Consider the following 27272-nt stretch of genomic DNA (forward strand, 5'->3'; position numbering starts at 1 on the left):
GTTAACAGCCTGGCAACAAAATTTAAATATATTTAATTGTGTCTGCTGATGCTCGGAAAGTTATAACTACTCATTGACAAAATTTTAATTGTAAATCACTAAAATACTAATAAAACCTTTTTATTAGTCTGTTAGTGATGAACACGTACAGCAGATTTAGGGTGATTTCGCGTATTATTCGGTTTATTATTGTTGTTGTAAGAGTTTATTTTCCCTTCCCATTTGCAGTGTCACCTCTAGACTATTCAAATGGCCATTTCAACCAGATTCAGCAATAACAAAGATGTCCTTAATAGAAGATAGAACATATCAGCTACTTGCTGTAATGAAAATACAAGATAGAACTAAAACTGCAGATATGGCCGTGGTTTCTAAACTGTTGCTGGGTACAAACATTACTCAGAAATCATTTACAGCTACGAGTTGATCATCAATCAGGTGGCCAGTTATAACATCTCTCTAATCTTGGGTTTTCCTACTGCATGCGCTGCCCATTGAAACAGCACCGTGTCAGCAAGTTATCTTACCTTGTGGATTACAAATACTTTTCAGCTCAATGATAGCACATCAACTTATTCAGTCTCTCTTGTGCGTTTCTGTATTTTTGTGGTATACACGAGATACCTCATGAATCAATGTAGCATTTGAGGTCAGACAGATGGGCTGGCTGGAGTTTCCCGGGGTAGTCCTTAGGTCATTTTATTTTGGAAAGCATCACCGTGTGGTGGTTGAAGCTGCTGTGGGACAGTCATCCATAAGGAACATTAGGTCAGAGATTTCTGCTCCCATGAACAAATGGGATTAAGCAGTGCCGTACCCAACTCTCAATGCATCTACTGTTTATCAAGATCCTATATTTACTACACGCTTTAAGAGAACGTGGGGCAAACTGGTTACTGGTTCTCCCTCTCCTATCGGGGGAAGAGAGACTTCTATTGCAGAATTAGCACATTTCTTCCCCAACAAAAATCTTAATGAGCATTCAAAAGATCCAGATCCTTTATTTGAAAAAGGTATTTATGGGGAAAAATAAATTTATCGGATTCTCATCAAACTGCTACTGTCAGTCTTCACCTCTTTCATTTCCTTTTACCAATTTTTACAACGTTTAACTATTATTAAAATAGAAGTTTTTATGTTAGATGCTGGCTCTCGTATGTACATGATGATGGTGAGTCACACTTCAGGAAGAGTGGAGGAGAATGAGTGGGTTTTTTGATGTTTGCAGGTTGCCTTCTGAAGGCTTGAGACCTGCTTGTGCACTCTGCAGCCCTGCACACCATACACAGCATCACTGATGATATTGGAGTCAAAAATTAAATTTGTTCTTTTCTATCTATTTATCTCTTATTGAATTGGTCAATTATTTATGCAGATTGCTTCACAGATAGTTAAGCTTTCTCTTGTGAGTTTTCTTTCAGATTAAATTCCAAGTTTTAGTATTTTTTCTTAAAAGCCTTAGACATACAAGTGATAAAATCTTAAAAGCAACCCTACTTAAAACCTTTTTCACATTTAAATCAAGAAACACTTGATAACCATTAGTCATGGGTACAGCGCAAAAGCCAAACCTTATCCAAAGACACATTTACCACAAAGGTTAATGTTTTTTAATTCACTTTTTATGCCAGGTATTCAAAAACTAAATAAGTAAGAGGTTTAAAGATTCCCACCTCTTTATCACAGTCATTACACTCTGCTGATTCAATCCAAGGTAGCTGTGGGGGCACTGGAGTCTATTCCTGCTGTCGTAGTGTGAAAGGTGGGGTACACCCTGGACAACACGTAGACTAATAACTATTCATGCCCACATTCACACCTACGGCTAATTTAGGTTGGCTAATTAGCATAACCCACCCACTTCTTTGGACTGCACCCAGAGAGAAACCACTGAAGCACGGAGAGAACGCGCAGACTTCACACAGGAAGGCTCCAGCTGGTTGTAGCCGTAACACCGTGCTGCCCGTTCATCGTACCGTCTCTAACAATGTAACCATTTACAGCTGATGCGACTCAGTGAATAAATATCAACCAGTGACAGCGGTGAATGTCATCTCATTTGAAAATAGGCCGATAATAGTCACCGAGGACAATGTTTAGATAATATATCTGTGCGTCATCAAGTGCAACATGAAGACCCGACTGAAAAATCTAACACCAAGAGATCAAAAGTGCTTCCTTTCAGCTGTGTAACAAAATACTGATTTAAAAAGGATCATTTTTAAATTCAAAAGTTCTTGGATTTGCCTCCAGTGACTTGTCTCATGACTTGAAACCTGCCCGTAAAGATGCAAAGTTTTTCATCCTGGCAGTGAACAGTTGTTTAAATTTCTGGGGAAAAGATTTCTTTTAATGCAAATTTCTTCTTGACGTGCAGTCTACGCTGGCATTAAGTAAGAGTATGTTGTCAAAAAATAAATGCAAATTTGAGTTGAGTATATCTTGGCAGCTCCCTTGGTTATCATGCAGGAGTGGTCAGTCCTCTCTGTGAGCTCTGTGCCCCCTTGTGGGTGGAGCCATCTGCCAGCAAACATCCGAGGGAGGCTGAATATACAGATGTGATGCATCATTATGGGATGACAGAGATGAATGATGAACGCTGGCACTGCCTGATGTCGCTTCATTGACAAACTGAGTCATGACTGCCCAGTCATTGTAACGGCCCGAGTGTGTTATTTACTGCTGTTGCTGAGTCGTCGTCTTCTGTTGGGATTAGCATTTCTAGGGTTGCAGTAACATTGTTTCCAGTTTCTAAACTGGGACAGTCAGAGGCATAAAGAGATTTCCTGGCTTTGAAAGAAGAGGGGATGATTAAAAATGCATGCGGGTGCTTTTTGTCATTACAGAGCCATCAGTGGTTGCAGGTTGACAAGACAATTTCACATCATGGAAATGAATTAACCGGGGTTCATTCATTATGCATGCCCATTGGTTTCTTGTTCAGGATGGCCATTGTGTCATTTCTAAATAGATGAAAGCCAGGTAGGCTTGCAGATAACCTGCTAGTGTATTTCGGGATGTAGAACATTTGTTCTGCTGTCTGGCAGAAACCTTTCTGTTCTTATTTGTGTCTCTCGGGGTCGCGCCCTCGTCTACATTAGCGCTGGCTGTAAAAGGGAAAATTAGGACACTTGTTTCACAACGGTTTTAATAAGCTGCTGTGCTTTTTGACTTATAAATGTCAATTGATGATGCTGTAGCATTAACATTATGTTTAAAGGATTAAAAATCTAGGTCTTCCCCATCCCAAATGGCAGAAAACTGATTGTGCAACAGCTGCATTGCAAAATGTAAGATGTATAAACTGGTTTATCTGCTTTTTAGCCTACTTTCCTTTTTTTTTTTTAAAAATGTGCTGTAGTTAGAGATTTTAGAGGTTTTTATCTTCTGGCCCGTATTTCTGATCATCTTCAGCTGCCTTTTTTGGTTGGACAAATACAAGGAGTACTCCCTGGTTTTCACTGTTAGTAGTTTTGTCAGGTGAGAACACGGGTAGACTGAAACGAAGGTGGATCAGCTGAATCTTGGTTTCTCCATCACTAGATATGCTTTTGATATAACTCCTGTGGGGCTGGCAGAAGTGATTAAGTTTCACCTAAGCTCACTCCGTGGCAGAGCTGGCGGCTCACCATCACTGACAGTCATATTTATTGCCCCGCAACCTGCTTCCCTCCTGGCCTGGGATTCTATTGGTCACTTCCAGACTTGGATCTATTCATCAGTGTCTTCTCCCTGCAGAAGAAGGCAACGTGAACAGAGTAAAAGCGACACCCTGGTTTTTATTATCGTGCTGCTTCACTGTCAACGTCGAAGCTTCAGGCTCAGCTGCATCTCCGAAAGCTGAAGCCACGTTCTGTCACTTCGCCCACACCTCCACTGCCAATTTACATGATGAGGCAAGCTCTTGCGTATTTATTTATGCTGTCAGATATACAGTAACACTGTAGTCTGTTTGTGACACTGTGACTCTTTCTTTTTGGTTTATATAACACAATAATAACAGGCTGGCAAGATGCATCAAGGTCTGCTGATTAATAGCCATCTAATATTTGCTATGTAAAACATTTGTTACGTACATGCTGCGTTTCAGGGTTTTCTGATGTCGTGGAATTAAACAATCGGGAGATATTTTCGGTTTGTTTTGACATGACTCTGAAACCCAGATGATGATCAGTTTATGGTGAAGCTGTGACCAAAAAAGAAACATTTGGGGATTTTTGTTTTTTCTTTGTTGGGCAAAGACAAATATCCATATGGTGTAAACTGTACAGTTTTTAAATGTATTTGATTTTTTTTAAGCTTGCTAATATGTCATCGTATTTCAACCTAATCCAGTTGTTTTTCTCATTTTCTAAAAGTTGTTAAATCAGTTAAAATAGTGAAATAAATGAAATAATTAGAGACAAATGTGGCTCGTGTCCATTTACCAATACATCTTAAAGATTAAAAAACTGCTGTCTAGTCCAGTGTGCATGTGTATATACTGTACTGTACCACTTCAACTTAAAGTAAAAATATATATTTTTTCCCATTCTCTGCAGGTGGTGCTCGTTTTTGCACTCAGCATCGGAGCCCTTGTGATATACTTCATAGATTCCTCTGAGTAAGTAATTAGCTTTAAACTTACTCTGTAATTTTTTCTTTTCCCCTGTAGCTCACAGGTTTTTGAGAGTTTAACTGATATGACTCACTTTAAGATCAGTAACCTCATAGCTAGACACAGTCTTCATGGAAATGTAACCTCATAGCAGCTCTACCAATCAGAGCATGTCTGTAGATGGATTAATGAAACTGATATCAGAAGTTTGTTCTTCAGTTTTGCTGTCCTTGGCCTCAAAACCTGTTTTCAGTCATGAGCTCCAGGAAATTTTCAGGTCACCGTCTGAAGTCGTCTTGTTGCCAGCCTCATCCTTCCTTCTGGAAGCACTCCTCGGTGTAGTGTGCAGAAGGCAGGACATGTAATGGTCACTCACCAGCTGTGAATTCACCTGAGAAATACCCGCGTCACTCGCATATGGGTACAAACTGGTGCTGTCAGACATTATGTTGACTTTGGAGCAGGTTAATGACTGTTTAACGTCTGATCCAACTAGCTAATGGTGGAAAATTTGTAGGGGAGCGCAGTGCAATTAGAAAAAGTCAGTCAGGTTTGAATTAGCTTAATTCACTTTACAAAGAACCGCAGTTTAGTTCCAGGGAAATGAATATAAAGTGTAGTAATAACGCTGCTGATGTTTCTGTTACATTACAGTCTAAATTGCTAAAATCTATTGTAGTTCTATTTGTAGTAGTGCAGACACATGAATGTGAAGTTCATGTAAGGTAGCCTTAATACCACTGAGTGCTTTGTCATGGTTATATGGCATTTAGAACACGGGCTTGCTATTTTTTGCTTGTTTGTTGTTTAATCCAATCATTTTCCAGGTAAACTGCTCCGGTCCTCCTTTGCGATCTCCGCTGACGACCAGCTAGAGCTCACAGATGAAATTTGCTTAATCTCTGTAATGAAAGGATCAGACTTTCAAAGAGGCAGGAAAGTCCAAAATTTCCTGTTCAAAACAATCGCCATCGGTAATCAGACTAGAGGAAGCGGGAGGCTCTTTAAGCTACATGTGAGGCAGTATACTGTTACTGCGGCCTTGTGGTGTTTGGACACAGTGTCATTAAGAAAGTGGGGTAAAACACGCCAGGATAAAAGCTTCTATCAAGCCCACAGTGAGTCTCCACTGGGAGTAATGTTAAAGCAGAGAAGGGAAAATGAGCTGTAAACTCATATAATCAGCCTCCTGCAGGCACACGTTCAGCTTATTTGTTATTGCATAAGAAGACGTACAGCTGAGGGCTTGGCTTGCTCTGATGTGGTTTGCAAGCATGATCTCATTTCATTATCTGGACAAGCTCAGATAGAGTTACATCCTTACCGATGCCATCTGTGGCCTCCTGTTCTCAGAACTTGCCTGTAGTGTCTCTGAGTGCCTTTTCACCTGATGGAGGATGACGTTCAACCCCTCTCTCTTTAAACTCATCATGCATAAGAAGAGACATTGTTAAATGTAGAAGGACTGATGCCCTAGCACCTGCTTGCTGACTTATATCCATATTAGTTCAATGAGGCTCTCTGCCTGAGTTTTCAGTCAGTATTATCCAGGTCTTTCTATTATTCAGACACCATTTTTTCACTACTTGGAGCCAAAGAGCAGCCAGTTAGCTGCTCTCTCGCAAGTGGCAGCAGACTGTAACAGATATAGCCTTTCCTGTAATTAGTGCAAGCCTTGCTGAGGCTGTTATATGATGGACAGGCTGACCTAACTTAAAGTGACATGGAGAGAGATGTCAACATAGCAGACCCACTTATATTCAGAGAAGAGCTGTGAGCTGCACAGAGGAGGTTTAGGTCTGTACATGGAGCTCTAATTCATAAATCTTGAGTTTTGTCTTACTGTGGACGTCATGGTTCTATGTAACTGTCATTTTTAAGTCTGGATCACCTGATCAGCTGGAGAGATGTCCCATACTAACAAACTATTACATGTTTTCATTTTATCTTCTTAGTTTTAAATAGTTTGGTTGTTTATTTCAATAATGACTTTAAACACTCAAAGATTCTAGACTTCATATACAGCTAACAAACTTAGACTGTATATAGAAGATGGGCATAGCTATCGTGCTGTCAAATCATATCCTGCTTTTCCTCCTTTTTGACTATATTTACAAAATGGACAACCTTTTTTTATTCAGTTCACACCATAAACTCACCAACAGGCTCTTTAATGATGAATTTATTAGAAAGAATGTAAATCCAAGTCCCAGTCACATAGCCCTAGAGACCAGTTGGCAACCACCTTGCAACCACTGTTCACTAGGGAAAAATGTGTGTTTCCCAAATAAAAGTTGCCAGTGGTTACCAGTGATGAAACTGAATTGCAATCAAAGGATGCTGCACCAAAAGCCTTCTCGTGATTGTTTATGACATTGAGGTACTGACATCACACATAGTTTGCATAGAAGATGCAGACTTATCTGAAAACACTCTGCAACTAATCGCTAAGTTTTTGTAAAACCGTAAAAGTGCAACACAAACTGGAAACAGAAAAACTTTGAAAATCAAAGCTGTACTTTTTGAAACATGTTGGTTTCAGTGGTACGGCACAACTTGTAGGTTTGTGTCGCAATTTTTCAAGCTTCACTAGAGTTCGTGGATAATTAGTGAGTGTTTGCAGACAAGTGGACATCTTCCATGCAGACTATGGGAAACTATGCCAATCTGTTAGCAACCAAAGCAATCAGAAGGAGGTCTTTGATGCATCACCATCTTAGACTGATTTTAACTAGCTCGCAAACCTGTTGAGGAATACACATTTCCCTGTAGCACCCAGTGGATACTATGTGGTTGCCGGCCGGGTGACTGCGTGACTGAGGCCTGTGCACCTGAACACTGACTTGGCTTTTTTAGACCTGGAATCTACGTCCATCTTTTATATACAGTACATGTGACAAAGCAAAACCCAGAGTTACCTTTAACAGGCAGTAGCTGATTTTTTTCACCACTTGTGAAGAGAACATTAACACTGACAAAAAGAAATGATGTTGGATTTGAAACAAGTGGTTATGTATACATCCAGAATCTCCTCTTAGCTCTACTTTTGAGCCTTTTTGAGCTGGTAGAAACAATAAGTCTTAAATATTCTCAGAATTTGTATGAAAATATTCCTTTACTTTGCAAAATATATGCACATACAGTATCATCAGACAGCATTAACCCAGTTACATGCGAGCTGGTCCATCTTGATTGATCTGAGCCTGAATTGAATGAAGGTGGGAGAGACCAGATCTGCTGTGGGCAGGGACTGTTTCATGATCCATAACACTCCTAGACATCTTCCAAACCAGGCCTGCTGGAACTCAATTATTTAGCTCTGCAGATCTGCCTGTGTGTGGTCTGTCATCCTGCAATGATGGGGATTTACTGGACCGATGTGTCATTACGGTGAACGAGGGCAGAACCATCCAGCATGGGCTATTCTTAGAGATGCCATGGAGAAGATGAGTTAGGATTTTATTTTTCACCACCTTCTCTGTAAATTTTGAATACATAAAAAGAGCAATGCAGACATTAAGTACTGTATTGTTGTACACTGAGGATGTAAACCATTCTAGGTTTACTAAGTCTTATTTTAATTAGAATTACTAAATATCTTAGAGAGTCGTTGAAGGTTGTAAAAAAAAATTAAGCGTTAAAATTTAACAGAACTATAATGAAGCCTCTATATAGCTAACGTTTAGAGAATAGATCCTCGAATAGAACTGGGATGAAACCTGCCGACTATCAGTCATCATCACATCAGTGATGCTAAAGCTAAAGATCAAATGGGAGTCACTGCTCTGTATCGGATTGGTTCAAAAAAATAATCACTTTGTGTACTCCACAGGGATAGTGTTTTATCACAGGGAGGCTATTAGTTGTTTTTGTTTTTTTCACGTAACAAAAGCAATTTGCTTTAATCCGAGTGGTATTAAACAGCACAGGGGAGAACTGCAGCTGCTGAGCAGTGTGCATTAGCGAAGCTTGTGAATTCAAGTGTAGGGGCCCTGCAGGTAAAGAGAGCCAACAAGCTAAATCCATGAGAGATACCTGCTTGGAGCTAATGTGATTCAAAAGATCTCTACGTGCAGTCTCTGCTTGCAGGAAAAAAACCCAAAAGTTTATCAGCCAATTTTGTGGATAAAATCAAAAATAATCAAAAATCATAATAAAAAAGTTCTTTGGGCTTAGATAGACAAATATGATTTGTATGATGAATGGTCTAAAAATCAAAAGTGTTCATCTGTGTCTAAAAGCAGCAAAATTGTCGTACATGAACTTGCTCTAGATTGACTAACCGATTCATTACTACAGTGCAGATTCCCACTTTAACACAACTAACAGTCACTGTTTACATAAATGATCAGCTGTTCATTAAAACATTTATTAATCAGTTAATGCTTTAACTGCTTACTGTTTCTCAGTCTTGTTCTATTTTAAATGTGCACTAAGCCTGTGTTTTCATTTTAGGTGTTAGTAATAATAATTAAGGCTTTTTTTTTTTCACTTTCAGGACATGAATATTGGTACGCAATCATACTAACCTATTACATTTACATTTACTTGGTTAATTATTTCTCTTTATTTGAATTCTTTGTGCCAGATACAAGCTTATTAAGGGTGAGACTTCACTACATTGCTAGCATTTGCTATGGCTGCTTGATTTCATTAAACAAAAAAAAGAGACATGAACCCTGCATGCATTTAACCCTTAAACTACTGCTTTGCCTCTGCATTTCCATCATGTTTGATCTAATATTTATGCGAAATGTTTGCATATGAGATGGGAAATGCAAGACTCATGGGAACGGAGCACCGTTTCAATGTGAAATATTGCTCTGGGAATTCAACATATTCTTCAGATACATTGCTTTGCAGTTATTTAAGGGTTAATCAGGTACAGCAACAAGTTACTGCTTGTGTGACAATAAATGCATGCCCTTTCTCAACAGAAAAAAACATTGGAAAACACTTACTATTGCACTTTTTTGAGCACTTATTTTTCTCTTCTTTTTGGAAATCTTAAAAATGCATTTTCAGGAAAAGAAGAATGCATCTTTTATGTTTTATTTTTCATGAAACATTTTGATTTCAAAGAAATGACCTTGTGTTTTCACACTCCATTGTCAGTACCTGCCTTTGGACATGAGCATCTTTTGTTTTTGTCTCTGTCTAACAGTCCCATCGAGTCCTGTCAGAACTTCTACAAAGACTTCACGTTGCAGATTGACATGGCATTCAACGTCTTCTTCTTGCTCTACTTTGGCCTCCGTGTAAGTAGAACTCAGAGTCCCCATCTCAGTTAACTCTTTCCCCCTTGGACGCCTACTAGATGTAGCCCTTGTTTCTCTTTTCCAAACTGAGCAGTTTGTGTCATGTTTGCTTCCAGAACAAACTGACTGTGCGTGCATCAGAAGTTAGTGAGGGTGATCTTTGCCTATACAGCTTAACTGGAGCTACCCTGGGAAAAACCCAGGAACCTATTCTAATGGTCATCAAACCACATCTTTGCTGATATATATTAAGGTGTCAAAACTTGTCAATAAGGGTAAAGAAGAAGTCGTGATTACGTCCTTATTGGGGAAAGCGTTAAGGGAAGATTTATGAATTTTCCTCTGTGATTTTTCTCTTGTGTTTTCATTTGAAAGTAGCAAATTTCTCTCTTTTTAAAATTTTTACTCTACTCTTTGTATTCGCAGTTTATTGCTGCCAATGACAAGCTGTGGTTCTGGCTGGAGGTGAACTCTGTGGTGGACTTCTTCACCGTTCCTCCAGTGTTTGTGTCAGTGTACCTGAACAGGAGCTGGCTTGGTAAGAAGGCTCTCTTTACTGGCAGTGAATCAATGAGCATTTATTTACCAGCGGCCTGCAGTGCCCCCTGGTGGATTTAACAAGTCTAACAGCTGTCGTTTGCACACCAGATAATCTCAGCACATCACTAAAGCTGCAAAGACAGACATTGGTGCGCCCCTATTGTTAGCCATATAAGTTTGATGCTTTTGTCATGAAATTAACTTCAAGCTGACACATTGCATGACGTGCATGAAGAATACGATTCTCACTATCATGATGGAATTGTGCATCATTTTCAAAAACCTCTGGTACAGCACAGCATGTAAGTTGATTAGCAATAATGACTCAAACGCTTTGTTATCTTTGTTCACTGAACTCATGCTGGCTTGCTTTAACGTAGGATCAAATGTTGTATGACTGAAAAGGTGTGCCACTTGAGTCCATGTCTTTGGCCCGGTCTTGTGCTTAGCAGGCTTTATACTGCAGTTGTCATTCACATACCCTTCACCTCTCCAGCAGAGCTCTCTACGGCACCGTTAATAACACTCAAATGAAATCACGGTGTGGCTGAAAAGTACACGAAAGGATAAAAAAAGGTAACAGGCCTTGTTGGGGGCTCGAGCGCAAGAATACAAGTCAATCTTCTAAATGTCTGAAGCTCATCACTCGGAGAGGTCTGTGAGAAATTAGGGGATTAAGTTGAGGGGTTGAAGAACAAACCTTCCATATAACCAACAGCAGCTATGCTTTCAGCAAGAAACACTCCTGCCCTCTTAAGTCAATAGAACAGCCTGATTACTACACTTCAATAATGTGCCTGTGCATTTTCACTGAGCAGATTTATTGTGACTTGCGGTGTCAAAACAGGAAACAGTAGAATGTATTGATGCTGGTTGCTGCTGCCATCTGGTGGACACATGGGAGTATAGCTTGCATTTTAGCTGATCGGCTGTCTTTTGGATATCAGATTGTTATTTTGTTTATACATGTTGTAGACTGTCTATAGTGTTATATACATTTACATATAGTTATTGTGTTATTCATCAACTCCTTAATGGTATTTGTACTTGTACTTGATGTCTGGTCCAATTTCTGTGTTTTTGTTGGATTATTTAATCTGCAAAATTTCACAATGTGTGCAGACTGGTTGTTGCTTTGCTTTTGGCACTGAGTTAGCATTTATGGACAGTGCATCAAAAGAGAAGAATATTTCTTTAGAGATGATGTAAAAGTCATTCATCCACGTAGCAGAGCAGAATGACACCGTAGGAACACTTCTGTTCAGTTTCAGCGTTGGTTTTCCATCTATCATAGCAGTCTAAGGCTTACTAACACAACAAATATGTCTGCTTGTCGTCAAGAAACACAACAGCCATGTCACAGTGATTAAATCACTATTATCCACATAATGTTAGAGCGATATTGTGGTTCGGACACACAGTTTGTTTTATTATTAGTCGATCGCTTCTAATATCTTTATGTCTAAGAAGCTCAGATTAGCAAACAACTCAAATCATGGTCATAATATCAACATATATTTTGATACACCTCTAATAGTTTACATTATATGACAACATTTCTCTTGTCAGTACTCATATAGCCAACAGTAGCCTTCTGAGAATCTGCCTATGTACATAGGTTTGTTCGGTTAAGGCTGCATTTTCTAAATTGTCAAACAGCGTGAGCAGCACTGAGATTCGGTTATTACGGTTAGCACCCCGTTGTTCCGCTGTTACTGTTTGTGTAGGTGTTGTTGCTTTTGTTGTTCGCTCAGCCCCGCGTGACTCATTTCACTGTATTTCATACAAGCCAAAACAGAGAGCTTCCTGTCACACATCAGGTGCATGGGCAGGAGATAGAAGGCTGTCTAGAGAATGAAATTACACATGCGCAGCCTGTATGCTGGATATTAGTTTTTAATATTGTACTCGTAGGCTACTGTCGAGGGTTTAGAAAAAAAACATTCGGGCATGGTTTGCGAATTAAAAGCAGAGCTGTAAATAATAAAATTGTTGGTAATTCATACTAAATTATTCCATTTACCTGCTTTAGTTTTGAGGGTGTCATCCTGCCCATGCTGGCTCACTGGGACACTTATAGAATAGAGAGGTCTATTTAATTTTACTGATTAAAAAAAGGATTTCTGCTGATCGCTCTTAACTCCAAGCATAAAAATGTATTGTTGTTTCTTTTCTTTCTTTCTTTTTCAATGGAAAGCATCTTAATCTCTTTTAGTATGGTCGGTGCAGTTGGTCATGGAGGATTTAGTGTGTGGCTAAACTGAGGTCAAACAAGTGATGAGGTCGCATCCGGCTCAGCTGCTGTCGAATTGCCTCTTCCATTCGAAAGTCCAAATTTCACTGAGTGCTTAGCTGAACTGCCAATCTGCCGGTCCTGCTGTCTGAACGCTTTGACACAAATACATCCAGTTTGCACCAATATTATCGCACATTAACAAGCTCATTGATGCATGACAGGCTTCGGGGTGCGAGCATGACACACATTTTGGATGTTACGGAGAATATGCCTTCAGATATTTCACGCAGAAACAAACTGCAGCAGCTGAAAAGATAATAGTTTTTGGTTCTGGGTTTTTATGCTTCGTATGCAGTCACTGGACAGTTTATTAGGTACACCTTACTAGCACTGGGTTCGGTCCTGTTTTGCTTTAGAACTCCCTTAATTCTTTGTGGCATAGGTTGAACAAGCTGTTGGAAAAATGCTTTAGAGATTTTGTTCCATAGTGACATGACAGCATCATGGAATTGCTGCAGATTTGTCAACTGCACATCCACAATCTCCTATACCACCACATAACAAAGGTGCTCTGTTGTTGTTTGAGATGATTTGAGCTTTGTGACATGGCATGTTATCCTGCTGGAAGCAGCCATGAGGATACGGTTACACTATGGTCATAAAGTAATGAATATCATCACCATCAATACTCAGGTGGGCCATGGCATTTAAATAATACTCAGTTGCTACTAAGGGGCCCACAGTATGTGAAGATAATATTCCCCACAAAAACAACTTAGCTGAGGAGTGGAATCTGGTGTGGTCTTCTCCTGTGGGAGCCCATCTGCTTCAGAGTTTGTCCACAGATGCTTTTCTGCATATCTTGGTCTTTTTATTACTTTGAAGCACTCTGCCATGTGATTGGCTAATCATATATTTGCATTGACAAGCAGTTGAACAGGTGTACCTAAAAAAGTGGCTGGTGAGTGTAAGTTGACATGCATCTTTGCTCATAGAAAAATGTCATATTTTGCATGTTTAGTTTACTGATCTGTGGTTCCAAGTGTTTTTGGCTTTTGGCGCCTTCACTCACGTCTCTTTGCAACACTTCGTGGACTGATATCTGAGTCATGAATTAGTAAGAACAATGAAGTCCTGAAGTAGTAAAATGAGCCCAGATTATTTTTTACAGCTGTTATTCTTTTATGTACCTTTCTAACTGCACCGATGTGCACCAGTGTAACCGAATTTAAATATTTGTGATATGTGTTAAATAAATAAAGAGGTTGAAGAGCCCAGATACATTTCAGATAATTACAGGACCTGAAAAAAACCCTCTTTTTAAAATTTCACTCTTTTCTCAGTTAGTTCTCTTCAGATTACTCTTAATATCACTTGAATATTAAAACGAGTCCTTTAATTGAACTGCCCAGTCTTCTGAAATGCACTAAAAGGATGAATGAATGAACTTCAGTTCATGTATTTTTTCTGTACGGTGATTTTTTTTTTTTTTGTATAACTACAATAACAGCTATTACATCAGCTACGATTAATTTAGGGATTATTGTTGAAGCACTAAATCCATAGTAAAACACAACAGTGATTGCCAAAGCTTTTCATTTTTCCCTACACAGCTTTACTGTTCACATGACATCTTGTTTCCTGCTCTAAATGTGAGACTACAATACATTCTGTGCCTTTCCAAGATTAGAGAATGAAATTTGGTTTGTCAGCAGCAGTTGCCGTGTTATTGGGATGAGATGTAGGCTACATTGTGAAGCCAGCTGATGGACAGACTTGCTGTCTGGCCTCTTCCTTTCCCTGGATGATTCCTAAAGGAGCTTACACTCTAATATCCTGATGGGAAAAGGGTTTGCTTTAAGCTCGCCACGAGGATACTGTGAAGGTCCGAGGTAAATCAGATCAAAATACTTCTTCGAAAAAAAGACCTGTTTTTGACGCCAGCCCGTCGGGTGCAAATATGAAACATGAAAGCACCTGACTGTTTTTGTGGATTTTTTAATTTTTTTATATTCTGGAGGAGATTTTAAAATTTTTTTTCATGTGAAATATTTGGTAAGGCAGACGAAGAACAGTGAAGACGTGGATGTGAAGTAGATTTCGGACTAAAGCTGAAGACTTTCACCCAATTTCTAGACATGATTCCTACTAAGATGTTAGTGTACAGGGGGCCTGATGGAGGCACACACTCCCAGAAGGTTTCTAGTACAAGAAGACGGAAAAAATCCACCGGGGAGCTCTTCCAGAATGGCTACAGGGTGAGGATGGGCCACGGCCAGGTGATTGATAAAGAGGACCAGGACAGCATTTGCTACAGCTTCGGTGCATGCTTCCATGTAATCTCCTACTGGGGTAAGATCCTCAGGACGTGAGAGCGGAGGGGAATCGCTTTCTAAAGCCCTGTGTTGGATGCTGTGGGTCAGCTGGAGCATGTTCAAAATTTGCTCTGTGCTATGCTCTGCATCTGGCAAACACTCGCTTGGCACGGCATAACACAGTTAGTTGTTATAAAAAAGAAAAAAAAAAGATGATTTATTTTTATTTTCTCTAACTGAATGATTGCCTGTAATGTCTTTGATTTGTGTCACTTGGCATTCACACAAATCCACTCCAGCAGGAGAATTTATCATCCCAATTAATGCAGAGGGATACGGATTTAACTTGATTGCTCTCTCTTGGCTGAGGTGGCGTTTAATTTTTTATGCAGCTCAAACACTGTGAATAGTGCAGCTTTTCTTTCTCGAAATGAGTGAGTTCTATGAATCATTTAGATTTCAAGCTCAGATATGAGGCGCCCTTTAGCAGGCTGTTTGCTGCAGTGCGGCGATGAAGCGTAGCGCAAATATTTGACTTTATCAGATGTGATTTTGTGGCAGATCATCTGAGCTTATCGACAGTAACGGCATTAAACACGCGATGACACGGTCGTCATTTAACCTGAATGTGAATACAGCCAAGTGGTGATTATGAGCAGGAGCTCATGCTGGCGTTTGTTGGTGTTCTGCCGTCCTTGGACTGTTGGCAGCGTGCACCGGCTCCATTTTTTTCTCCCAACAAATAAATACCCTCAAATTTAGGATTTGACGTCACATCTGTTTACTCATTCAATTTGGCGTGGCAGCATCCACCTGTCTTTACTCTAATCCAGGTTTTCATCTCGTCCACGTTCAGTTTTATCCACTGGGAATGACGCACGTATCAGGTAGATGCCGGTGCAGAGCGGGGCTCTTGAGATTAAAACACAGTGTTATGAGTTGATGAAGATCTGGGGTGCCAAGCTTGTTTTGTGTTTTTTATTATGCTTTATTTCCCCACAAATATTTCAAATATTTTCTTTTAATATCGTAAGTGCTTAGTACCTGTCGATCTGTTGGACTTTACTTTTTGTCAATATGAATCCAATGAAGCTTGTAAACATGGATGAAAGTATGAAAGGTATGGTTGTTAAATGACGATCAGATATCATTCACGATGCCTGACTTGTTGCTAATCAGTGTTTTATGTTTATTTTCTCACAGGTTTGAGGTTTTTAAGGGCCTTAAGATTGATACAGTTCTCAGAAATTTTACAGTTTTTGAATATACTAAAGACAAGGTAAGTTTATTGATGCTTTTTCTTCTTTTTTGTTCATACAGCTGACAGTTTGTTTTTCATCTGCCTTTTGCTTCACGCGAAGAAAGAATGTAGTTTTATTTTGACAGCAAAATAAACACAAGGTTTCATTTGGCAAACGCTGACATCAAGTGTATTTGTGTGTTGTGCACACTGAACTATATCACCGTACCATATCATGCAGTCGTGAACAAAAGAGATTGCTGCTGTGCCCCTTCTGCTTAGAATTAAAGAGTTTTGCACAGATGTCACGTCAGAAAGAGCTTTGAGTATATCGACATGCTTTAGAATAATCCTCTCACTTGACAGAACAGACAAAGAAGTGGATAGAAGTCAAACAGGGACAGCACTGCAATAACATATACACTGCAATACTTAATAAATCCTGATTATAGTACGCATTAAAGATAACAGACTCTTTTATAATGCATTTGTTTACACTGACATTAGGCTTAACTTTCAGCTGTATATGATGGAAATATCCTGGAGCCTGCTTGGATTTTTTTTATTTTTATTTTTGCAAAGCCATATGTAACAAGAATAGCATGGCTAACCACAACACAAGAAAAAGTACAAGCTATAAATTCAAGTAGGAGCTACAGTTTTAAGAGCTTAAATCTCCCATGTTGCATATTCTAATAGTTCAGGTTGAACCTTAATTCTGATTTCACTCTCAGACTTATAATGTGTTTTAAAGCATAGACTGAATTTTTGTGTGAGCTAGGGCTTCCAGTTTGGCTTCTTATCCCGGTGTAACAGCTACAGTTAATACTTCATCTTCTGTTGTCTGGCTCTTTCTAACATAGCAACTCGATTAAGCTGGTGAACCTGTGTTCAATCTTCATAAGCACATGGCTAACTGCAGCAGGGTTCATTCATTTGGTAAGTTAGGTGAAAATGTGGTGGTGCTGTGTAGCAACTGGATGCCTATTATCAGTAATTATTTACTGCTTCATCAAAGACCTGTGTGTTTCCGTGGTCGTTGTGTAAATTCTGACCTTTGTTCCAGGTGGAAAACTCAGGGGATCCTTGGGAAAACTTCCAAAATTCCCAGGCACTTTCCTACTGGGAATGTGTCTACTTACTCATGGTTACAATGTCCACTGTTGGCTATGGAGACGTGTATGCAAAAACCACCCTGGGCCGCCTGTTTATGGTCTTCTTCATCCTTGGTGGTTTGGTAAAAATCCCTCTCATTACTTATTCCCGCTTAAAATCCTCCATCACATAAATGCTGGGACTTAAGTCGAGACGCCCGCTTCACCTGTTGTTCACATTGAAGTGCATTTGTGGCTCACCACTTCACCACAGTATGTTGCATGTCATGTACTGTATGAGTTGTCCACAGTGTTGCAGCATTGATTTTGGTATAATGCTGAAGTTTTGATTTAAATGACATGTAGAATATTTGAGAATTTTTGCATCTGTTATTAACTGTAAAGGTACTACGGTTTCAGGTGGCTCCACCCTCCTGCCTTCCCTCCCTCTTTCCAACAAACACAGTGAGATAGAGTTGATTCATGACAGCCCAGCTTTATATGGATGTAGCAACATTGCTGTCCTCTTTCAGAATAGTCTGGCAGAAAATATCCCGTCGGGGATTTAACACAGACCCGAATTACCTGATAAAGAAAATAGGCAATGACGATTTAGAGGGCACAGTTAACCGGATTATAAAGTATTATTCAGCGTGGACATACAGTACTTTGATATGATCAAATACCTGGATTTAACTGAGGTAAGATTGAGGTATATTAAAGCGACGTTTCAGTCATCTAAATCTGAAATGTTTTCGTTTTGCTCAATACTATGCAAAAAAAACATAATAAAGGTTAATAATAATCTACCGTTAAACTTAAAAGGCATGCTAGGGGGCTCATGTGACTATATAGCTTCTCTGGTGAAGATTTTTTAAAAAAAAAATATTTCAGTTTTCATTCACCTGCACAGTGGCCTGTAAAATCACCAGTGTGAAACAGACATCAAGCCAATTTCAGACCTTCAAAGGGTGTAATCAGGCCCACTTTTCCCTTCGATTGCATTTTGTTTTGTGCTACACGTCATTAAGAATGAGAGTGGTTATCTATACTGTTAGTTAAATTAGAGCCAGAAGTCTTAATCGACATTGTGTAGTTTGCCCACTGGAGGGCACTGTGCAGCTTTATTTCTCTATTATTGTAGGGCAATGAAAAGCAGAGGTATAAATGATGAATTGATTTGTAATTAATTTGAAGGGTCAGAACAACAAAATACAAAATATATTTTATGCTGATAGATTTTTCTAAGCTTGAAGGGGAAAGGCTGAGGTGTTTTCTTAAAAACACTGTAAAAAGAAAAACAAATTTTATACTTAGGCTAATTTCTTGGATCTGTTGTAAGCTGGCACGTCTGCCTCCTCCACGCAGGAATATTCAGGTGGTTGGGCAGTGGCGTGCAGCCATAAGTTGTTTGCCATCCATTGAGCTGTGCTACTGAAATCAACCCGACGTGTGTTTGTTGGGCGAAACATGGCACATAAGGTTTTTTCTTAATTTTTCTAATTTTTCTTTTTCTTCAACATGTCGCTCATCTGCTTTCATTTTTCTCCTTTATTCTTTCAGTATTTGAAAATATTAGCCTTTAAACTGGATTCCATTGTCATACTTTTTCTCTATTGTGAATGTAACTGTGACATAACGTCAGCTTACATTCACATGATTTTCTTCAGTCAATTTGAATAATTACACGTTTCTTTTTCTCTTTCACCGTTTTCCTGTTAACACATAAAAAAAAACCTACTCCAGCGCGTAGCGCTCCTCTTTCAGACTTCACAGATTTCTCTAAAGTTAAAATAGAGGACCTGCTCTTCTTTGCTTGTCTTTTTTTTAGTCTCTTCTTCTGTCTCCTATCTTCTCCTTAGGCCATGTTTGCAAGCTACGTCCCTGAAATCATAGAGTTAATAGGAAACCGCAAGAAATATGGTGGTTCCTATAGTGCGGTTAATGGGAGAAAGTAAGTATTCAAGGAGGCTCTACTGCCTCCGCCGCAGTAGAACCTTCTCTGCATGCCCTTTTCTTTTTCTTTTCCATGCATGTAGGCCATGTTTGCTCGCTACGTGCCAGAAATTGCTGCTCTCATCCTTAATCGGAAGAAATATGGAGGGAGTTATAACTCGACCAGAGGCAGAAAGTAAGTCAAACAAATAAATAAAATAGAAAACAAACAGACAGACAGACAAAACAGCAGATTTGTAATGGTGTGGTTTTGTGTGACTCAAGTGGCCCTCTCATAAAGAGGTGACATGATTATGATTTGAATTGTAATGATCTCAATGAGCATTAAAGTCACACTGTGACTGAAGAACTTGGCCATGATAAATGTGTATTTATTTCTGCTGCTTTTAGATGTGTACAAGCTGTCATTGCTGGAGTTTTTTTTTTATTTTGAATAAATGAATGTCTGGTTTTACGCTGGAAAAAAAAATCTCCATTTAAGCAAGTGATTGTCTGTTACGGAGTCCTAAAAGTCATTTTCATAAAATAAGTGTCCTGTTTTCAGTAAGTATTTACAGTTATTGTAAAAAGAATGCCCTTTGTCAGTTCTAAGTTTTTAAATACAGGCGATAAAAAAAGGTCCTGAAACTAAGTAAATGTATTACACCATACCAAGTTGCAGAAGCAGTGTGTGAAAAACTTGGTACACTTCTACAACTTCCATTGGAATTACAAGGTTGCTGATGATCACAAGAACTTCATTAACGGTCAAAAGTGTGAGGCAGAAGTTTTGGCAGTTTGCTGGTCTGGCCTGTTCAGGCGTGGGTAAACACAACGCCAAGAGATCAGCAATGAGAGAGAGAGGAGTTGTTGGTGCCCAACAGTCTGGGGAGGGTTATAAAGCACCTGCTAACAATTTGAAGTCCATTATTCTGCAGTGAGGATGAAGGGGAAACATCCAAGACAGCTGCCAATCTATGAAGGAGGGAACATCCCAGCAAATTCACCCCCAAGTCACACTGTGCGATGCTCAAAATACAAAAAACAAACAGAAGAGCTACTTCTCAGACTCTACAGGCCTTAGTTATCATGGCGAATGTTAAAGTGTGTGATAGTACTATTAGAAAAAGACTTGCATGGCTTCCCTTCTCTCTAAAAAGATTGTGGACGCAAGGCTTGGGTTTGCAAAGTTGCATCTGAACAAACTGCAAGTCTTCTATCGTTTGGACAGAGAGGACCAAAGTGGCCACAATGCACAGCACCACAACTCGCTCCAACTGTCCAGCAAAGGTGGTGGAGGAGTGATGATTTTAGGCATGAACCTGGACACATTGCAGCCTTTGAGTCAGCTATGAACTCCTGTATACCAAAGTTATCTAGAGTCAATTGTAAGGGTATAAATACATAATGGCATGGTGTTATATGTCACTGTGTCATCCCAGGTTGTATTGGCCTAACTTTAAAACATGTTAAGGGCTAAATATTATTTTTGTTATGCCCTGATATGTAATTCTTTAGAATTGACAGAGGGTGTACTTTCTTTTTGCCTTGACTGTATAATAAAAGGACTTTATAATAATAATGATTTGGTAAAGATTTTCCAAATTTTTTTTTTTTTTAGAAAATATGACTTTAGGAACTCAAATAACAGCCACAAATATCTTGAAAAGGCAGATATTTTTCAGTGTAATCATATCGATGTACTGTTGTCATGCTTAATAGTGGCATTTGTAGGATTCTCTCACTGTGTTATAAACTGTGATTATCCTGTTGGGAATTGTTTCATTGTAACAAAAATGGGGAGAGGCTGTGCAGACTCCATACCAATGACTCAAAAGGTCACGTAGCTTAGCGATCCCTTTTATGGATTGAAGTGTAAATTGCGTCATCGTGGTTCAATACAGTACAGCAGCAATATAACTTCAAAAAAAAGAAAAAAAAAGTAATAATGTAATGTTAATAAGTAGCAGTATCTATGTCAAACTCATCATAAAGTTCTGGTTACCCCACAACTATAGTCAGTTGAGCCATTTTAATAATATTCAAATAATATGTTTATTCAAAGTTTTAATACATACTTATGTATTTAAAGTAAAATGCAATAGTGAGATGGGTTAAGACTCCGTTATGTGTAAAGTTTATCCCCTAATTCTTGTCTGTCTTGTAGAACATCTAAACTCAAGCATCAACATTTTACATAGAAAAATTCTTAAATGCATAAAAACATTCAGATGGCCCCGCCCCTTCCTGAGCCTGGTTCTGCCGGAGGTTTCTTCCTGTTAAAAGGGAGTTTTTCCTTCCCACTGTCGCCAAAGTGCTTGCTCATTAGGGGGTCATATGTGTTGTTTTTTTTCCTCTGCATGTATTATTGTAGGGTCTACCTTACAATATAAAGCGCCTTGAGGCGACTGTTGTTGTGATTTGGCGCTATATAAATAAAATTGAATTGAATTGACATTAACTTAATTTTTGCTTTTTAACTTTTAGTTTATGTAAAAGAGGAAAGAATTAATTTTAAATATTATTTTTTATGTTAAGAAGTGAAAGACTGTAATGAAAATGGTTACTACCAGTTTTTGATACCTCAAACAGTGATCTGGACGGCTGTAGCCAATCAGAAGTTCATGTTTTCCATAGCTAGGTTAAATAGTGATTAATAAATCAGCCTCAGCCTCCCTGGGAAAGTCTATGCCAGGGTGCTGGAAAGGAGAGTTCGTCCGTTAGTCGAACCTCGGATACAGGAGGAACAATGCGGTTTTCGTCCTGGTCGCGGAACACTGGACCAGCTCTTTATCCTCTCCAGGATACTTGAGGGTGCATGGGAGTTTGCCCAACCAGTCTACATGTGTTTTGTGGACTTGGAGAAGGCATTCAACCGTGTCCCTCGGGGTGTCCTGTGCGAGGTGTTGCAGGAATATGGGGTTGTCTGGCCCATTGCTACGGGCCATTCGATCCCTATATAACCGTTGCAAGAGCTTGGTTCGCATTGCCGGCAATAAGTCGGACTCGTTCCCGGTGGGTGATGGGCTCCGCCAGGGCTGCCCTTTGTCTCCGGTTCTGTTCATAATTTTTATGGACAGGATTTCTAGGCGCAGCCAAGTGGCGGAGGGCTTTCGCTTTGGTGGCCTCAGAATCTCATCTCTGATTTTTGCAGATGATGTGGTTCTGTTGGCTTCATCGGGTGAGGGCCTCCAGCTCGCACTGGAACGGTTCGCAGCCGAGTGTGAAGCAGCGGGAATGAGGATCAGCACCTCCAAATCTGAGGCCATGGTTCTCAGCCGGAAAAGGGTGGAGTGCCCACTCCGGGTCGGGGATGAGTTCCTGCCCCAAGTGGAGGAGTTCAAGTATCTCGGGGTCTTGTTCGCGAATGATGGGAGAAGGGAGCCGGAGATCGACAGACGGATTGGGGCTGCAGCTGCAGTAATGCGGACGCTGCACCGGTCCGTCGTGGTGAAGAGGGAGCTGAGTGTAAAAGCGAAGCTCTCAATTTACCGGTCGATCTACGTCCCTACCCTCACCTATGGCCACGAGCTGTGGGTAGTGACCGAAAGAACGAGATCGCGGATACAAGCGGCAGAAATGAGCTTCCTCCGAAGGGTGGCTGGCCTCTCCCTTAGAGATAGGGTGAGAAGTTCGGCCATCCGGGAGGGGCTCAGAGTAGAGCAGCTGCTGCTCCACATCGAAAGGAGCCAGCTGAGGTGGTTCGGGCATCTGACAAGGATGCCCCCTGGGCGCCTCCTGGGTGAGGTGTTCCAGGCATGTCCCACTGGGAGGAGGCCCCGGGGCAGACCCAGGACATGCTGGAGAGATTATATCTCTCGGCTGGCCTGGGAACGCCTTGGTATTCCCCCGGATAAGCTGGAGGAGGTGGCTGGGGAGAGGGAAGTCTGGGCCTCTTTGCTTAGGCTGCTGCCCCCGCGACCCGGCCCCGGATAAAGCGGATGAAGATGGATGGATGGAAATCACTATTTTCATCTATTTTCTAAGTTATGCTTTACTTTGAGTAATGTTGCTTAACTAGATTGATATGACTAAAGGTTTTACTGGTATTGTTATGCACAGACTCTCCTCCCCAATACAAATAGTTACTTACATTAGAGGTTGGTAGGGAACAGACTAACTAATATGGTTGCAACCCAGTTAAAAGGAACATTAAAATTTTTTATTTCTGAACAAAACAGTGGGAACAATTTCCTTCTTTCCAGATTTCACAGTTTTGTCATGATTGATCATTTTACTGTGAGAAAATCCTGGTTGTTTTTGATGTAATTAGGCTGCTTACTGTTAGTGTGTGTGCGCCAAATGTGTGTTTGTTAATCAAGTGTTTCCATTATTCTCTCTTTTTTTTTACATTTTGTTCATCCATCCTCTCCTTCATCACTCAAACTCCAATTCATGTCAGACAAACAGTCTTAATAAGATAAAACGAGAAAAACAAATTACATTGGAGCTAACTTAACATAATACAGAAAGACCAATATGGATGTCAAGGACACACAGTGAGAAATAATTATGATTTTTAAAAGTTCTATCATTATATAATAACATACAGTAATAATATAATTCGGTTGAAGGACAGCCATTTAGGCATCAATGAGTAATTCTGAGAAAATCATATACTTTAGCTCACCTGCATTTTCAGCACTGAAGAAAATGCTAAAGTCATACATTTTGTCGTGTACCATTGCTTCATGCTTCATAGTGATTTTTGCTAAGATCAGTTTTTGTATGCCTGGAAACACTTTGATTGCCCTGCTCCACTTGTGATGTTTCCATGCTTTGCTATTTCAACAGTCTTGGCCTTAATCTTCAGTCTGACCTACACCCTGAAGGCGAAGTTTAAAAGATATGCTTTGGCAGTTTGGGGAATATTCTTATTAGCTTTCTTGCCTCAAGTTAAAAGGGAACTCTTACATTCATTTCTTGTCCCATGTTTTTTATTATTGGACTTTTTGCATGATTCATAGTTCAAATTCTCATTTATGTGGCATTGGTCATTGGTGCAGCTCCGCAGTTGATTTGTTAGCTAAAGTAGACTGTTTTAGCTCTATGTTCACAGCTAGAGCTTTGTGCCCAAGATGACCATATTAAAGATCTCTCAATGACTTCATGCAGAATGAAAAGTAAAAAAAAAAACACTGTGAAATATTTGTAATAGTCTGAAAAACTGAGCTTTTGTGTCACATATTACACATACCGGTATGCTGACCTTTGAAACTTTGCCCACCTTTATCATCAGCATCCAACTTTGCAACAATATGACAAATAACTAGGAAAAGCTTAATAAGTCTCCTTTAAATAAATAAAAACATACAGTGCTTTTGTTTTTTGTCTTAAATATGAAGCTACCCAGGTTGCAAGAAGTATCTGGGCCTATTCTGTGATAGGTCAAGTAGTTTGTGGTGTGCATGAGGCACCCACTGTGTGGCACTCCAGTTTTGCTAATATGATCTGGCCTTGAGTAAGCAGTAGGGCAGCTCATTCCTTTTTCCACTTTGGCCCTGTGTGGATGAGGAAATCCTCATCCAATATAAAGGCCATACACACTTTCAGTCTTATTGCACAGTGGTGTGGAGGGTCCACCACATTAAGTGAAGTTCCAAAACAGCTAGCCTTACATGGCAGTGGGTTATAAAGCCTTCCAGCACTAAGTTTGAATTGATGCAGCTGCACCACGTTTCTTAAGCTGTAGCACCTGTTTGTGCTACAGAGAGGAAATGCCAAAAACAAAACACATTTCCTGATGGTTACTTCAGAAGGACTGCCTCAAGAATAAAGTAAACAAAATAGTTTTCATAAACAAACTAAAAAAATAAAATACATGAAAAAGGATAAATTTATACTTAATAACAATAAATGTAAATGTTCTTACATAGCCAGAAAACCAAGTTATACTTCTGAATTTATAGCCTGCACTTCTGCAGCAGTTTTTATTGTTGAGCTATTGCTTATAATACCAACAAATATGAAAAGAATGAAGACAAGTGAGAGCAACTCGGAAAATGCGTTACTGTCTGAGTGCAGTGGAGATGGAGCCGATGTGCTTTCCAGCAAGTGATACATGGAGGGCGTGGTGCAGTCCATCAGTCCATCTGACAGCAGTATAAATCAGTGCAGTTCCTGTTTCCAAAGGAGAAAGTTTCGGGCACCCTGAGGCTCACCGCTGTGTTTCTGTTCTCCTCCTAATTAAGAGAGGTCGGATTTGAACGGAGCCAAGTACCCCGTGCTTTATTGAAAACCCTGAGCTCTTGTCCTTGCCCACAAAATTCTACATTTGAGCTTGTTTTTTGTTATTTTTTATTAAAACAGAGAATGCTATTGTGTACCACTAACTAATAATACTACGTATTGAATTAAAGAACACAAAATCAAGGCGTCAATTACCAGAATTAAAAACAAATGATGTTATTGCAGCTCAAAAATACACGCAAGTACACAATGCCTTCTGAAAAAAACAAACGAACAAAAAACTACAGCCAGTATGAATTTGTTTAATTAATTAATACATTTTTTTTAAGCAGTTTGAGAGGTGCTGATTTCTTCAACTCAAACTAGAGCCAGGGCTGCTGGTTTCCCCAGCTAAGGAGAAGGCAAGCAAATTGTATGATGGCATATTTCTTTTGATATGAAAGTAAATAAGCGTATTCTCCAAAATGCCAAACTACTCCTTCAACACCTTTTTAGCCATAAGATCTAGCCTAAAGACAGGGAGATTCTGCTAGATGCCTCAGAGTTTAAAGTCGTGGTTTCTGGTAGCATGCTTTTGGTACGATTTGAAAGAAACCAGACTTGGTTTGGGAAGTTTTCTTAAACCAAGTATATGCTTCTTGTGCTTTTTTCATTTTTAATTTAAAATCGCAGTTTATAAATTGAGAAGAAAAAGTATCACATCATGCTTATTTTGCATTTATTAAAATTTTTTAAAAATATTTTTCTTATTATTGTGGTGATTTTAAAAGCTCGGTAAAATTGTCGGCATCATTGCTTTTTTTGTTTCTTACGGGAAAGTATGTGTTTTTCTTTGAGTTACTTATTGTTACTCTAGATTATTAGAAAATAAGTGATACTGATGCGTATTTTGTACTTTAAGAACCACTGCAGTATTTCCAGCTGTGACTGTTATTGCAAATCGGTGCAAAAGACAAAATAATTTACACAGAATAATTTAATTAATAAAGATATTTTAAGCACAGATGGAAAAAAAAATCTGAACTGGGTTCTTTATATAAAGGGTTTATGATATGTAGGGATCGACATAGACTGTGCGCTCATTTCATAATCTTCCTCTAAGTAAACTGATCCTTTATAATCTGATACTGAAATCCAGAGAGCTCTCTGGATTTCATCCCTCCTCTATCGTAGTTTTTATCACAGATTCTAAATCACTGACCTAAATGTCCGTTACAGGCCCCTCGTCTCACATTTACCTTTTGATTTCAGCTCAAAGATGAAGATGGAAAAGATGAAAGATGTGTGCTTTTGTTCTGAGTTTCCTCATGGTTCTGCACTTCCTTTCTCTAGGCACATCGTGGTTTGTGGTCACATAACACTTGAAAGTGTATCCAACTTTCTAAAAGACTTCCTACACAAGGACAGGGATGATGTCAATGTAGAAATTGTTTTTCTCCATAAGTAAGTACAAAACTTTGTGCAAATGTCATTGTTTAAGAGGAAAAAACTAAACTTTAGGAGATTAGAGAGTTCTCTGATTTAAGAGTGTTTGTTTTTTGTCTCTCAGTATTTCCCCTAATCTTGAGCTGGAAGCCTTGTTCAAGCGCCACTTCACCCAGGTAGAGTTTTACCAAGGATCTGTCCTAAATCCACACGACCTGGCCAGAGTCAAGGTACCTGACTGTCAATACTTCTTCCTCTGTAATACTGTTGGTTATCGTCTGACTGAATACTTGATGTGATTGTTCATTTTTGTCTTTGCAATTTGCAATTTTGTTTTAGATTGAATCAGCTGACGCCTGCTTGATCTTAGCCAACAAATACTGCGCTGACCCCGATGCCGAGGATGCATCCAACATCATGAGGTACTGCATAACCAAATCATG

General features: G+C 39.5%; 1 protein-coding gene across 7 annotated transcripts in view; it reads left to right on the forward strand.

Moving 5' to 3' along the window:
• Positions 1-27272, forward strand: part of LOC113028334 (calcium-activated potassium channel subunit alpha-1) — a 99796-nt gene that overhangs the window by 38802 nt on the left and 33722 nt on the right. For 4 of the 7 annotated variants that reach the window (XM_026178526.1, XM_026178527.1, XM_026178528.1 and 1 more), the window contains 10 exons: positions 4542-4603; positions 9762-9855; positions 10282-10393; positions 16150-16225; positions 17050-17125; positions 17253-17423; positions 19143-19234; positions 26737-26847; positions 26954-27059; positions 27169-27251. In XM_026178526.1, coding sequence (XP_026034311.1) covers positions 4542-4603; positions 9762-9855; positions 10282-10393; positions 16150-16225; positions 17050-17125; positions 17253-17423; positions 19143-19234; positions 26737-26847; positions 26954-27059; positions 27169-27251 — 983 coding nt within the window. Of the gene's footprint in view, positions 1-4541; positions 4604-9761; positions 9856-10281; positions 10394-13563; positions 16067-16149; positions 16226-17049; positions 17126-17252; positions 17424-19142; positions 19235-19319; positions 19412-26736; positions 26848-26953; positions 27060-27168; positions 27252-27272 lie in introns of those variants that run through there. The other 3 variants (XM_026178530.1, XM_026178531.1, XM_026178532.1) reach the window with 3 other exon arrangements.

The sequence above is a fragment of the Astatotilapia calliptera genome, chromosome 8, assembly GCF_900246225.1.
Source record: "Astatotilapia calliptera chromosome 8, fAstCal1.2, whole genome shotgun sequence".
In the NCBI taxonomy this organism is placed as follows: Eukaryota; Metazoa; Chordata; class Actinopteri; order Cichliformes; family Cichlidae; genus Astatotilapia; species Astatotilapia calliptera.